Source organism: Atta colombica, unplaced genomic scaffold (genome assembly GCF_001594045.1).
Source record: "Atta colombica isolate Treedump-2 unplaced genomic scaffold, Acol1.0 scaffold105, whole genome shotgun sequence".
NCBI lineage: Eukaryota > Metazoa > Arthropoda > Insecta > Hymenoptera > Formicidae > Atta > Atta colombica.
Window position 1 is genome coordinate 2,207,069 of NW_017259190.1, and position 14,168 is coordinate 2,221,236.

A 14,168-nucleotide genomic window follows, 5' to 3' on the forward strand; every position below is an offset into this window, starting at 1 on the left:
TTCATATTAAAGCGATTGAATCAGCGAGCATTTCATAAATCTAGCGACTAGTTTCCCGCGGGTCTACGAAGTAATGAACTCCATCCGTGAAGATAGGCTGATTTTCTCTCATCAATTACTTCCTCGTACGGCTCATCGGAACAGCGCGAGCGTATTCTTATCCCCTGTTGTGGATAAGAGCAAACGAGTGGTGAAGTGTTCGGGGCTGAGAAGAGGAGGCCAAGAGCCGAGTGAGTCTGGCTGCCAGCCGGATTACTAATCATTTCCCGGGTCCGAGAAACCCCGCTAATTGATTAAAGTCACGATCCTGACCCTGCTGTAATATCGGCAATCTCTCGCGGGCGCACGCTGGCGAAGACAGAGCGAGGGAGAACGGAGATAAATACAGATGAAGAAGGAGAAAGAAGAAAAGAGAAAGAAAGAGAGGGGGGGGAGAGGAGGGGCAGTCCTCTCGGAGTGGCCGTCTTGTGCGCATTTTCCCCCCTTATTTTTCTCTCTCGTTACTCTGCCCCCGCTATTTTGGCTCATCCCCGTAGCTCACGCTCGTCGCCCGCGTCGTCTCCCCATTGTTGCGCGCCGTGTTCCCCGGCAAGGGAAACAATGTCTAATTTCAGTTAATACGGCTATAATGGTCGTCGTTGCATCGGGACCGCGCGCGCGGAACTTCGACGCCAGGAAAGAAAGATAAGTGAAATCCGCGCGCCGGCATGGCGCACCGTGAACGCCCATGTGTCCGTCCACCGTACACATGGATGGTACCACACGTGCATGCACACGCGGCCACGGGTGCACACAGCCGTGACTGGCATGCTGGATTATCGGCTGCTCTCTACGAGGATTTCATAACCGCTGGAGATCCACGTGCGGTTGCGAATATATACGATTACCCGCGAGGATAGGGGGAAGGAACTATCGTCGCTGATCGAGTGATCGGTCGATCGATCAGCCGATCGACTGTAAGATCGGCTGATTGCACGCCGTAGATAGATTGATAAGACCTGACTCTCTGATACTCTGTAGTCCGTCAAGCGGAATTCTGAAGGATGTTGAGTATTCAGGATTTTTACTTGAAAGCTTCCTGGGAAAATTCAATGTAAATATTAATTGTCAATGTATCAGCACGCGATCCTAATTAATAATAGTAGTTGATTTCACTCTGCATGTGATTTGACTAACAACAATATAATAGTAATATAATTACGTTGCTATTAAAATTGATATCATATTATTATATTACAATTGGAAATAATAATTGATTCTGACACTCTTAATTGAAATATGATATGAACTACGTGGAATAAATTTGTAAACAAAACAATAAATAAATATTCTAAATTCTAGATAATCAAGGATACGATTAAAAGTCAATAACTACGCGAGCTGATTAATATATACTCGTCACTGGCAAATTTACACAAGTAATTTAATACTTTCAGAGACTAGTTAACGCAGGATAATTGCTGGTAGTAAACTTAGAATGTGATCTTCATTAAAAGTGATAAACCGGTTAATCGAAGAAAAACGCAATGAACAACGCGAAACACACAAAAGTTTGCGTAATTATTAGAAAATCATGTAATCAGCAGACAATTCGAAAAGAAAGTGAAATGGGCGGACAGACAAACGTGTGTACAGATCAGTGCAAGTGATCGGTGCAAAATAAAGAACGTGAGAATAGCAAGAGAAAGAGAAGACTAGTATAGAGTGGCGAGAAAGAAGAGGCAGAACGAAAGAAAACAGAACGAGAGAGAAATAGAGAGAGAGAGAGAGAGAGAGAGAGAGAGAGAGAGAGAGAGAGAGAGAAAGCAAGGCAGTTCGATACATTTCTGTTGTGCAACGCCCGCGTAATTATAACAGGCGCGCGGGACGCTCGTTTGATAATGACTTTCTGAATGCAGGTCTCCGACGATGAAATTAGGGTTATTTGCCTCTCGAGTTCTCTCCACGTCTCCTTTCTCGACTCCCACCGCGTCCCTCTTCCTCGTCATCGTGTCTCCTTTTGTTATGGCGTTAACGAACGTTCGATGATGTGTATCTACATGAGCATCGTCCACGTGAGAGTTCACAAAATTTGCAATAGGTTCATGCTCAGTATGGGAAAAATCTTACAATACCATGACAAATGGATTTGTTTATGGGAAAAAGAGAAAACTTGATCGTACATATTAGAATAATTTCTGAAAATAATGAAATTAATAACCTTAACATAATGCTTTGCTGCATAATGTTTTAATATCTCTTTGAAATTATGTTGCACGTACAATAAATGAAACTAATTTTTCAAAACAATAAAATACGGTAAAACAATATATTAATTACTTTTTATAAAAGTAATTTATATTTATCGTACTTTTATTATTTATATATTCATAAACAATACAATGTATTAAATAACAATCAAGTATTTTTCAAAAATGTATCGAACAGACTACTAAGCAATCTTTGAAAATTTTGAGATAACGTTATGAAAAAAATGTAAATCAGAGTACATAAGAAAAGGATAAATCAAAGATTAAAGTTAATATTTTTTTCTAATCTTATTATAAAATTGAATCTATTAAATCTTTATAGCCAGAGAAAGAGAAATGTCGAGAATATAATTTTTCATACGTTTAACGCTACGATTCTTTCAGCATTATCAGCATATGAAATAGAAGCGTATCTATGTCTGAATGAATCAATTATCTTAGCACGCATAAATTAGATAGATGTAGTTATTTTGACGTAAAGAATATTGCGCACTGTAATTTTTTTTTCTTTTTCTTTAGGCAAAGATACCGAAGCAGGCGCGAAGTAACGGCTGTGGGTTGTAAAATAAACAGTGCAGATTTATTGCGAGGGTATGGAAGAAACGTGCACGTCTCCGAACGAATGCGTTTCTAAGTTCCTCGTTTTAACGAGCGTATTAAGTACATAACGGGGCCTTCTAGTCGCGAATCGCTATCGGTGTATCGCGATGAGCACACTCGATAGTTACGCGACCAACTGAAGAGCGTTCAACGCGATAAAGCTGATCTCCAATTCCGTGTTCACGAAGCGGAAAGAATTGACTAATAAGACGCTTTTTTTGTATAATAATAAAGATGATTTCTAAAAAAATCCTGAGCGTCATCAAATTAAAATAGATAAAATACATAGAATAATTTAGATGTATAAGAAACTACTCTTATTAACTTTACAGAAAAAAATGAAAGCCCATATCTATTACATATGATGAAAATTTATAAAAAGTATTAGAACATTTATATTTCACAATTTTATTTTATTTGTGAATTTCTTATCGCGTTACTTTCGATTGATTCATATTAGAAGAATATAATTATAACAAGCAAGTGTATGTATCTTTATTAATAAATAATTGTTACTTCATGACACATAAAGTAAAAGAAATTTCGAGTTATAATAAGAGTGGCATCGAAAAGTTATTTTTTTATAAATATAGATAAGTTTATGTTTCTCGTGCAAGTTCATTGTTCGTAAACATCAAATTTCAAATTGTAATATGTATAATAACATAATAACTCTTAAATGTAATTGTATACGTGTTTAATAAAGTCACGTTTAGAAAAGTCATCTTTTATCCTAGAAATTATGATACTAGATTTAATGATCTAATCCCCAGACAGGATCTGCAATGCAACTGTACTACATAGTCTACGTTCCTTCCGTCCAATATTCATCTTTGAAAGAAAGTGCACTTCGTTTCGCGGAGCGATAACTCACGCATCGTCGCGCATACATACGGGGAACCAACCTCCGCCACCACCATCACTACCACCACCACTACCATCATCATCATCATCATCATCATCATCATCATCATCATCATCATCATCGTCCTCGAATAGACAAGAGACGGGGGGAAAAGCGCCAAGGTACTGGAGTAAACGCATCATCCCGTCCCAAGCGCTCGCAATTAAGGGTTAATTAAATTGAGCGGCTTCCTAGATTTCTGTAATCATCGCGGACAGTATCTACGGGGTAATCTTCAGCGCATCCTGTCTGCCTCGAGGGCCCCACGGAAGGAAGGGGCCCCGAGGTAAGGTCATGCACCCCGCTGACCTCGGACCATCGTCTCTTCTCTTCCTTCTCTCTCTCTCTCTCTCTCTCTCTCTCTCTCTCTCTCTCTCTCTCTCTCTTCCTCTTTCCCGCCCCTCCTCTCATTGCTCCATCACCTTCATTCCTCCTCGTTCCTCTCCTCGCACGCCTTCAACCCTCTCCCCTCCATCATCCACGACCTCTCGCCTCTTTCTCCTCCCGTTGCTGCTGTTGCTGTTGCCGTTGCTGCTGTTGCTGCTGCCGCTCCTGCTGGTGGTACCGGTAATCCCCCTCCCCCCCTTATCCTCGTCATCCTTTCCCTCCGCGGCCCTTGGCCCTTCATGCACTTTTCTTTTCTTCGCTCTCTTCTTCGTCTTCTACTTCTTAGACTTCTTCTTCTTCTTCTTCTTCTTCTGCTTCTTTCATCCTCTTTCTCTACTCTTTTTCTTTCCCTCTTTCCTTCTCGGGAATCTTTCGTGCGAACGTATATGGCAGAAACCAGGTGAGTGTACATAGAGTTACGTGCCCCGCGCTCGCGAGCGACTCGAATTATTATCAAAGACTGGGGCATCATCGCGGATAATAAGCGGATGTCGCTTTGACAGGACAGAAAATGCGACGTCTTTTCTACGCTTCTCGTGCCTACGTTCCTGTGGGAAAAACTGTGCCGCGGACAGAAGAGTTGCCTGCTCTCGTGCGAATAATCATGCGCGAGCTTCTCTTTCGTGAAGTACAACGTGCCTCACGATATTCGAGAATGTGCCTTTAGGAAGTCATGCACTTTCTGCGATTCATATATGAAAGAGGCCAAATCAAAATGAAGGACAGTTGTTCCGGTCTCAAGACTTCGATAATTTGTAATAAAAAATAGTGAGAAATTATTTAAGTGATTTAAGGAATTACGGTTTAAAAATAAAGCAAGCTTATACATTTGCCTTTCATATAGAGATTAAATTACCAAGATTTTGATTCTAGAGATATCCTAAAATCAGTATTAAATTTTTAAAGTTGTATTCGCAAAATAAAAATAAAGTAATTTCAAAATATGAAACCTTGCGATCATTAAATAGATCTATCTTGAGAGCATAATGTGAAACAAGATTAAAATGACAGCAGCATTCAAAACAAATGTGCGAAATAATACATATTTCCTGTATTATTTTAACAATGTATTCTTTTGTCTTTTTATTATTATTAACACTAGAATCGCTGATGATATCCCATTAGAAATTGCTGAAGGTATCAATTTGATAATTTCCTATCTTTGGTTAGTGATAAGTTATTTTGATATTATTTGTAGAATTATTTGTAGAATTTGTAGAATTATATATTATTTGTAGAATTATTTATATTATATTCATCCTGCATAATATTTTGTATTGCATATCTAATACAAAAATTAAAGAAAAAATTAATTAGTAGAGTCAAAATGATACCATTATTGGTTCTATAAGTATTAATATAATATGCTATTCTAACTGACTTGACTTTACTCTAAAAGTGCACAGAATGATGAGACTTCAATTAAGAGTTGGAAAGCTAACAAATCAATTCAATTTCTTGCTTATAATCTTGCTATGTCTCGTATATTTTTTCTTGGCGTCACTGAATCATTGATTTCTGTTTGCATTTCTCGTCAATATCCATCATATCCATGCAAGTCGATGCGTGCGGCTGATACGCGTAAAAACGCGTGATTTACCGGATTTACGATCGCGATGCGGCGCGGCGCGAGCACACTCCGGGGCAGACGGACAGCCACGTCTCGGACGGAAGTGGTTGTACACCTGGGCAGGCTGAGAGAGCCGATGACCAGCGAGAGAACGCGTTCCTCTTCTCCTCGTGCGCGCGGCGGAACAAGGTCAGATGTTATCGCGCGCGGCGCGAGTAGCCAAGTTTAAGAGCGGAGAAACGTGGAATCGCGGGCGGGGATAAGGCGTGGGAACCTTTCCGGCCTTTCCACAAGCTGCAATTAAAAGTTCCTGCCGCGGCAAAGCGCGCCGAAAGCCATGTTTCCAAACATGACGTCCTCAGGTGTAGACATTTCCGAAATAAAATATGTATATATATTCAGAATCACCAAGTTAATTTGAAGATCTAATAGTCGCGAATATCTAACATTCGTATATAATCAATAAACTTGTAACAAAAGTGATTAACTATATTTATAGAAATAATCCTATGTATATAAATAACGCGCATAATATATTATTAAATTAAATATTAAAATTATATCGCAATTGAAAATTCCTCTGAATCAGAATTGAAGATATCTTTATCTCTTGTAATTATCGCCTAAAATAAGTGTACAATATATAACAATATGTAATTCTAAATATTTAAATTGTGTTGCGCATTATTATATATAATATATATAATTCAGAAATTCCACAGCTCGATCATAATATCAAGAATCAGAAATGGGAGCTTGATATGCGGACCGTGTGACGGAGAGTTTAACGGGTGATCACAGCGAGTCGCGAATATATCATCGGATCGATACTTTGTCGACGACGTTTCTCCGAATATTACAATCAAGTAAGAAGTTTCGTAATGGATAATAATCATAAAAGACAGAGACGAAGTTGTTCCTTGAATAAACTGTAAAACAAAATCGAATTTAATATAAATTTTCCCTTTAATAATACTTGCTTTAAATTAAATCACAAAACATACGTTTATTTCCAGAAAACAATACAACGAACAAAGAGATATTTTCGTCATCATGCACTTTGATCTTAACGCGTGTATAAGTACAAAAGGTTGTGCTATTTTCAACATCCATTCAAGATTCCATATATCAGAGAAACATCGTCTGGTCATGACTTTTAGTGTTTTTATTGCAAAAAGCGCGCTACAGAAGATCTCAAGAAAAAAATATCGCAAGCGCCTAATTTTCTATATTCCATATTTTGTCTTTAATATTTTTTCTACATGTTTAAACATTTTTATTTTAATATTTAATATAATTTTATTATGTCAGATTTTAATTTCAATAAAAAAACAAAAATTTATTTTGAATTTACATTAAAATATAAAATAAAAGTTATAAATAATACGTTAAATAATGAAAGTATCGTATTAGAACATTTTATTAAACAAACAATTGGATTAATATATTTCTGAAATTAAAAAAAAAAATTGGAACTTGTAATATTTTTCTTTGAGAACTTCGAGTTTTGCCGTCAAGATATTTCGGCGATCTCGATGTAATCACCAGTGGAGATCAATCGCTAATAAATTCGTAGAAAGGGTTCAGTACAGTGCATACCTTCCCGGCGCATGCCCATCTTCAGGCACTTTTTCAAACGGCAAAACTGGCACTGGTTTCTATGGTGTTGGTCGATCGGACAATTTCTAGTCCCTCGACACGAGTACGTTAGGTTTCGCCTCACACTCCTCTTGAAAAAACTCTTGCATCCTGAAAAAAAGAATGAAAATATTTAAATTTAAATTCAATTTCGATCAAATATTTAAATGATTCTAAATCCACTTCAAAATATTAATATTAATTTTTCGTATTTTAATACTCGAGACACTATCGTATTTCTTAATGATAATTTATATATGAATATTTTTTTTATTCGCTGTCGTGGAACGAATTCTTATTGAAATGTCCTCATTATAAAAAAATCTATTTCCTCTTATAAATTCTCTCTACAGCCAATTTAGATTTTAATATATCAATCATACTTTCTCCATTAATGTCATGTACGATTAGATATCTCACAAGACCAATCTTCTGGCATAAAAACATTAACTACTTCGACAGCAAAAATATATTTCCCTATGTTCGCGTTAATTCACGCGTGAACATACAATACATGTAATAACGAAAGACAGCACGATCGGCACTTGAAAAGTGCACGATCGGCACATAAAAGATAAGCGATTAGCTACCACGTGCTGAAATCAAGATCCATCCGAGTACGTAGAAGGATACGCAGATTCTTATTGATAGAGCGTGTACGAGCAACCATAAACGTGACGGGATTAATGCTTATGGAACGGCACAGTAAGTTTCTCTTGTTTATTGGATACATCTCTCGGCGCACGTAAACGTGTACGTGGAACGACAAGATTGCGTAGCGCGAGCAGAAGGAACGAGGAGAGAAGAACAGAAAGGTGGATAGAGAACGATGGGGAGGGCTTGGACCGATGATACGTGATTACGCAAATTCTGTAACATGTACGTTGCAACGAGACCGATGCACCTTGAGGTCAACGTAAGGAGCGCGGATTTAAGTTACGGCGGATGCACGATCTGGCACAATGGTGGCCGCACACACGCGCGACGCTTGATATAGACAGATACTTGGCTGCCTCCTTACAGGAATGAGAAGCCAACAGAGTCGAAAGTGCCGACGGACTTGATCACGAAAATCCTATTAGTAGCTGCCCCGCTGAGATCGAGTACTCCGCGCGCGCGAGCACTCTCTCTCTCTCTCTCTCTCTCTCTCTCTCTCTCTCTGTTTCGCCGCATTACTCTGTACTGGCGATCCGCGTTTTCGCCGCATTATTCCGGATTTATATCCGGATACTCTGGAGTTGATGATCTCGAGAATTTCGCGAAATGCACAATTTAGTAAGATTTTCTCCAAACTACGCGAAAAGAAGGTTCTGCTGAAATATCTAAAAATTTAATTAGATACTTATAGTGAAATATTAAGAAAGAATTGGTTTGAAATCTATCTCTCAGATTAAATAGTTTAATGTTATTTATAAGTTCATAGTATGTGCAATCAATTAGATGTCAGTCTAATTGATTTGGTCGAGCATTTAAATGATTTGAATGTGCATATTTACATAATCTATTCTTTGACAACTCTTTATTAAATTTGACACTATTTAAGATCTAAAAATTTTGTTTATCGAAATAATTATGTAGGACCTCTTCATGCTTGAGATTCCCACATAATTATTTTAATAGATCAACAAAATTATACTTCTAAATTTGTATTTACGTAAATTTTTAATTAAATACTTCAGCAAAATGCTTTCCATATATTATATTGTTAAGAAAGAATTGATTTAATATCCACATTTCTCAAATTAAATAGTTTAATATTGTTCATAATATACAAATACTACAATAATATGTACAATAATATTGGTTATAAGTTCATAATATATTGTACAATTAATTAGATGTCAGCCAAGTATTAAAATAATTTAAATATGTATATTTACCTGATATATTTTTTAACATTATATTTTTTAATTCTTCGTTAAATTTAAGATTGAGGGATAGAATTTTAAATTGCTGCAAAGATTTTATCTAACAATGAGATTGAATTTTGTACTATTTGAATTTAACAATTTATTCTTTTTTAATGCAATATAACATTTCTTATTTTATCTTTCTAAATGTTTATTTATTCATCATTTTACTTCTTTCATATATACAGGATATCATCTTTTTGTTCGCGGAAAACTGTAGACAGTGAAGAGAAACGCACTATAATATAATAATCCTGGCAAGCCGACAGGTCGACCGTTCTTTGATTGGCGCGTGAATGGTTGTGCACGCAGCTTCCTAATGAGCGGTTAGTTAATTGCTGGTGGTAATGGAGCGGCAGGAGAGAAAGGAGTCCGATAAAGAGCCACTGCCATAGGGTGACGACGCGGTGCGACACAATTCAATTTAATAAACTGCGAGGCGAGCAATAATTCCGCGTCGTAGAGGCACGTGGGACACGCACGTAAGCAAAACCAGCGCCGGCTAGCGCGCGCCTGGTACCAGGGGTTAAAAGGTGATCGGAGCCATGCGGTTGATTTTAATTAAAACGGATCCCAGATAGAATGCGTGCTTGCACCTGCGTGCAAACATCGGCGAAACGAAATCGAAGGTATCTATAAAAGGAAGGTATTTACATTAACAGGTTTATCCTAATAAAGATGTATTGTATGATACTTACGAAAAATATACTTCAAAGTTACATAGGAATCTTGTATTTAAGAGAAAAGTTAACGATATAAAGTATCAGATAAATAAATATTTATGTCAGTTAATTATCAGATATTAAATTCATTAAAATATTACATCGGAAAGAATTCTCATAATAGGTACTTGATAATTCCGAAATATACGATTTAAATTATTTTCTTGAATTCCGATGAGATGCGTAATTAATTAATAATTAAATGTGCGATTTCTCTATCACAAATTCATGTGAAATTACAATAAATGACGATGGAATCCGCGCGGATAGAAACTTTAATGATGTAAGAAAACGCGCGTAAGGATTATGTACATTTTGCTGAAGGCTTGAGGTTTAGGTGTAGCAAAGTCGATTATTACGATCGATGGCACGACGTGTATATAGATAAATAGTTAGCGTAGCTAAGTCAGCAATTTATATCGTAACAGAACGCCCGCTGTGCACGAACTTTCGAATCAAGATAAAGAGGTGATTTTGCCCGCCGTGATTCGTAAGTCAATCGCGAGAGTTTACTAATATTCTCATTCTCTCCTGTGTAAGAATCTTTTCTGTAGAGGTATCCGTCCCGTCGTCGAAATAGAGGACGCGATATTGGTAACACGAATAATCGCGTAGGAGAAAAGCGTGAGTCTTCGCCGTGAACTATAAAGAATAAATCATCGAACGCGTCTTTCGGCGCATGATATCGAGATTAAATGATAACTCTTACAAATCTAGTAAAACAGATTAAGAAATTTTGATGAAACATAAATATTTCATGCAATTATTGATAATTAATTAATATCCAATTTTAATAATTATTGAAAAAAAGATTAAGTATTTAATACATTCAAGCCAGTTTTATTTCAACATACGTTAATAATAATTATAATAATATAAAGTATGATTTAGGATTTAAGATCGATATGCATTCGGCAACTCTTCCCTATATCTTGATGATTAAGTTGATATTAATTATATTTAAAAATCATTTAATCTCTGTACTTGTACAGAGTACAAAGTACCTACTTTTCATTTTAATATATAATGCGCAAAATTATGATCATAATGAAGATTAAAGTTATTATCACGACTCCTAAACTAACGATCGTGACTTCGGCTTCTCTTCGATGTTAAATGAGAAAATAAGCTCAAAGAGAGATCAAAGACGATTCATGCTCGTACTAAATCTACAAGCCCTTTACATCTTTAAAGCTTAAGCTCCTTGGTGCTCGACGTCGTTGTCGCTGCCGTTAGTCCTGTCGTTGCCGATGTCGTTGTCGTCGATATTAGCAAAAAACGAAGAAGGAAGAGAGGAAAAAAAAAAGATGGAAAAAGAGCCGGGTCGCCATAACTACAAATTGCATCGTTACACGCAAATTACGCGATTATTCTGTGCGAGCCAACCACCGAGCGACCATACGGTATATGTGAGCTCTCTGTGGTAGCACGAGAGCATCGAAGGAAAAGAGATGGAGAGAGCAAGAAACACCAAGCGAATACAACGAAGATGAGAGAAGAGGAAGAAAGGGAGAGAAAGAGAGAAAGCCTGCGCGCGGGCAGCACAACTATCGTTTATACTTTCAGATTGCAGCTTGCGAGCTCGCCGCGAGCTCAAATTGCTCGCGTCATTGAATTTTCATTGCTCGGGCTATTCCTTCGTGGCATAGCACGACGCGTTTCTGAGTGCCAACTCTCGACAGGACAAATCCTTGTGATCATCGATATGGAGAGAACCGACAGATATGCCTTCGTTCTTAATCCTTTCAGACGAAACGATGTTGTACGGCATCGTTCTCTCTCTCCATCGCGAATCAAAGTATTTGGATATCTAAGATACACACACATTGCTTTTTAGAAAGATCCTGTTTCAGAAGCGACTTGAAATTTAAATTTAATTATGCTCTGTAGTAAAATAAATTAATCTAAAGATTATATTCTACAGTATTCTATAATATTTCTAGTATTTTATATAAAGTTTTGTAAATAGTAACTTAGTAAGTACATCTATTCCAGTATCATTGCAGGATATATTATACGTTGTGTGACACAGCACGCAACGAATGATTTTGCTGAAATATCTAAAATTTAAGTATAAAATACAGAATCTGAAAATAATTTTGTTGGATCATCCAAATAATTATGTAGAAAATTCATATAACAAACAATATTGTAAGAAAGTTTGACATTCTAACAATCAGTTTAAGCATTCTACATAATTATTTTTAGATTTGTGTATCTAGTTAAATTTTTAAATACTTCAACAAAACCATTCTTTCTATATGAGTACTGGTATCAAAAATTTACTATTGGAAAATTCTAAATAATTTCTTTGCCACTTTTCTTTGGTTCCTTTGCCTAAATCTACGGATTTTATTGGCTATAAAGTATCTAAAGATAAACTTAAGGAAGGCTTAAATGTAAGGCCTAAAATACTATAAATACAGGCATAAGTCACTGAAATATTCGATTCTCTTAATTAAAGTCCTGTTTGTGACGAAAGAGTGAGCACGGCGTTTACGGTTTATTAACATTGCATAAACAGCACTTCGCAAAAAGATGCCGCCTGGAGGGTCTTCAGAGGCCAGATTGGCTTATTGCCGCGCCTAATGAGAAGTTGATTTAGTTTTAATAGGTCGCGTTGCCAGTCGCTACGGTAATTACGTTGCAGAACCGACGCGATGTCATCCTTGTTGACGCGTGAACCACAACGATTGATCGATTCGCACTTAGCCGTGACGTGCGGCATTATCTTCGATGTGCGTGAAGAATCCCGGGAAAAGTTAGCGACATTAAAACTTAAAAAGCATTGAGAAAGAAAACTGCACGAAACTTAAATGGAAATGAAATAACGAATCATTTACAATGTTGCAAATTTCCAATAATAATATATCTGTCAATATTAAGTAAATAACTGTTGTATTTATATTTATAAATAAAAAAAGCAAAATAAAATCTTCTATCGCGTAATCATGTTTTGATTATTTTTCCTTTGTATTTTATCTTGTGTATTTTTTAGTTGCTTTCTTTTTTAATTGTACATATTTTTTAATCAAAATAAATTAATTTTTATTTGTATACAGGAAGCTCGATAAATATTCATAAACAGATTAATTTAGTCAATATTAGTCAATGAGATAAAAAGAGAATAAAATATGTTAGACAACTCGACATTGCATCTCAATAAGAAGCAAGCGACTCATATGAGAAGATCGCGAGAAAATAACTATGCTCGCGAAGAAGAGAGTAAAAAGGATTCAGGAATGTGCGCGAGTCGGAAAAGGAAATCTGAGAATGGAATGTAGTGAAACACGTAGGGAGAGAGTGATGAGGAAATATTAACTCCTCAAGTTTTTTTTTAATCTCTTTTTAAACAAATGACATTTATTTTTGCTTATTTCTGTGAGAGTCCAAAATCTATATGAGATATTGTATATATTACATATTTCTTTTCATTTAAGTATAAAATACATCAGTCACAGAAGATTTACACATTTAATAAAATTTTACAAAGGTTTTGCAAAGCAGCAATTTCCGAAAAAGATGCCTATCTTCCTAATCATAGTCATACGAAGTATGAAGCATTATAATTGTGGCAATAAACCATCAGGTGTTCCGTGCACGTTTTTCTTGCAACAAGCATTTCCGCTTGTCATTATGCGTATACAGTTGCTTAGTAATCCCGAAGACGACTTGCACGACTGAACGTTTCGGAGGGTCATCATTAACGGTCTTTTAAGCGGTTTAATTAAGGATCCATCATTCGCGCGCGATGAGTCACACGAAAATTCGCGATTTTTCATGAAAAATTGCAAGGCACAGTTAACGTAGAGTCATCGGCGATGAGACACGAGTCGAACGGAGCATGATACGCGATTATGCCAAAGAGAATTGACTGATCGTGACTCATAATTGCACTGTCGCGATGCAGTGACTTTGCAAAACATTTTAGCACTCGTAGACTTTGAACACTGTGAATGTGATAAGTTTCAAATGGCTGATGAAAAAAGCAAGAATATAAATTTGTAAGAAATCTAGAATTATATTCTTTATCTAATATTATATTCTTTATCTTGCCGAATTTCAATAAAAAAATAATCACTTTTATTATTTGACTTTATATTGTAACATTATATTCAAATCTATACTTAAAATTTCCAGATTTTAATTCAAAGAACTAAATTCTTAAATATTTTAAGAACTTTATAT

The 14,168-nt window shown here is 36.3% G+C and overlaps 1 protein-coding gene across 2 annotated transcripts in view; it reads right to left on the reverse strand.

Annotated features, from left to right (window-relative positions):
• LOC108690600 (steroid receptor seven-up, isoforms B/C) overlaps positions 1–14,168 on the reverse strand; it is a 130,914-nt gene that overhangs the window by 99,950 nt on the left and 16,796 nt on the right. For both annotated transcript variants that reach the window (XR_001931903.1, XM_018197976.1), the window contains exon 2: positions 7,310–7,459. Coding sequence is in view for 1 of the 2 variants with exons in the window: in XM_018197976.1 (XP_018053465.1) it covers positions 7,310–7,459 (150 nt within the window). In the remaining variant the exon portion in view is untranslated. The remainder of the gene's footprint in view (positions 1–7,309; positions 7,460–14,168) is intronic.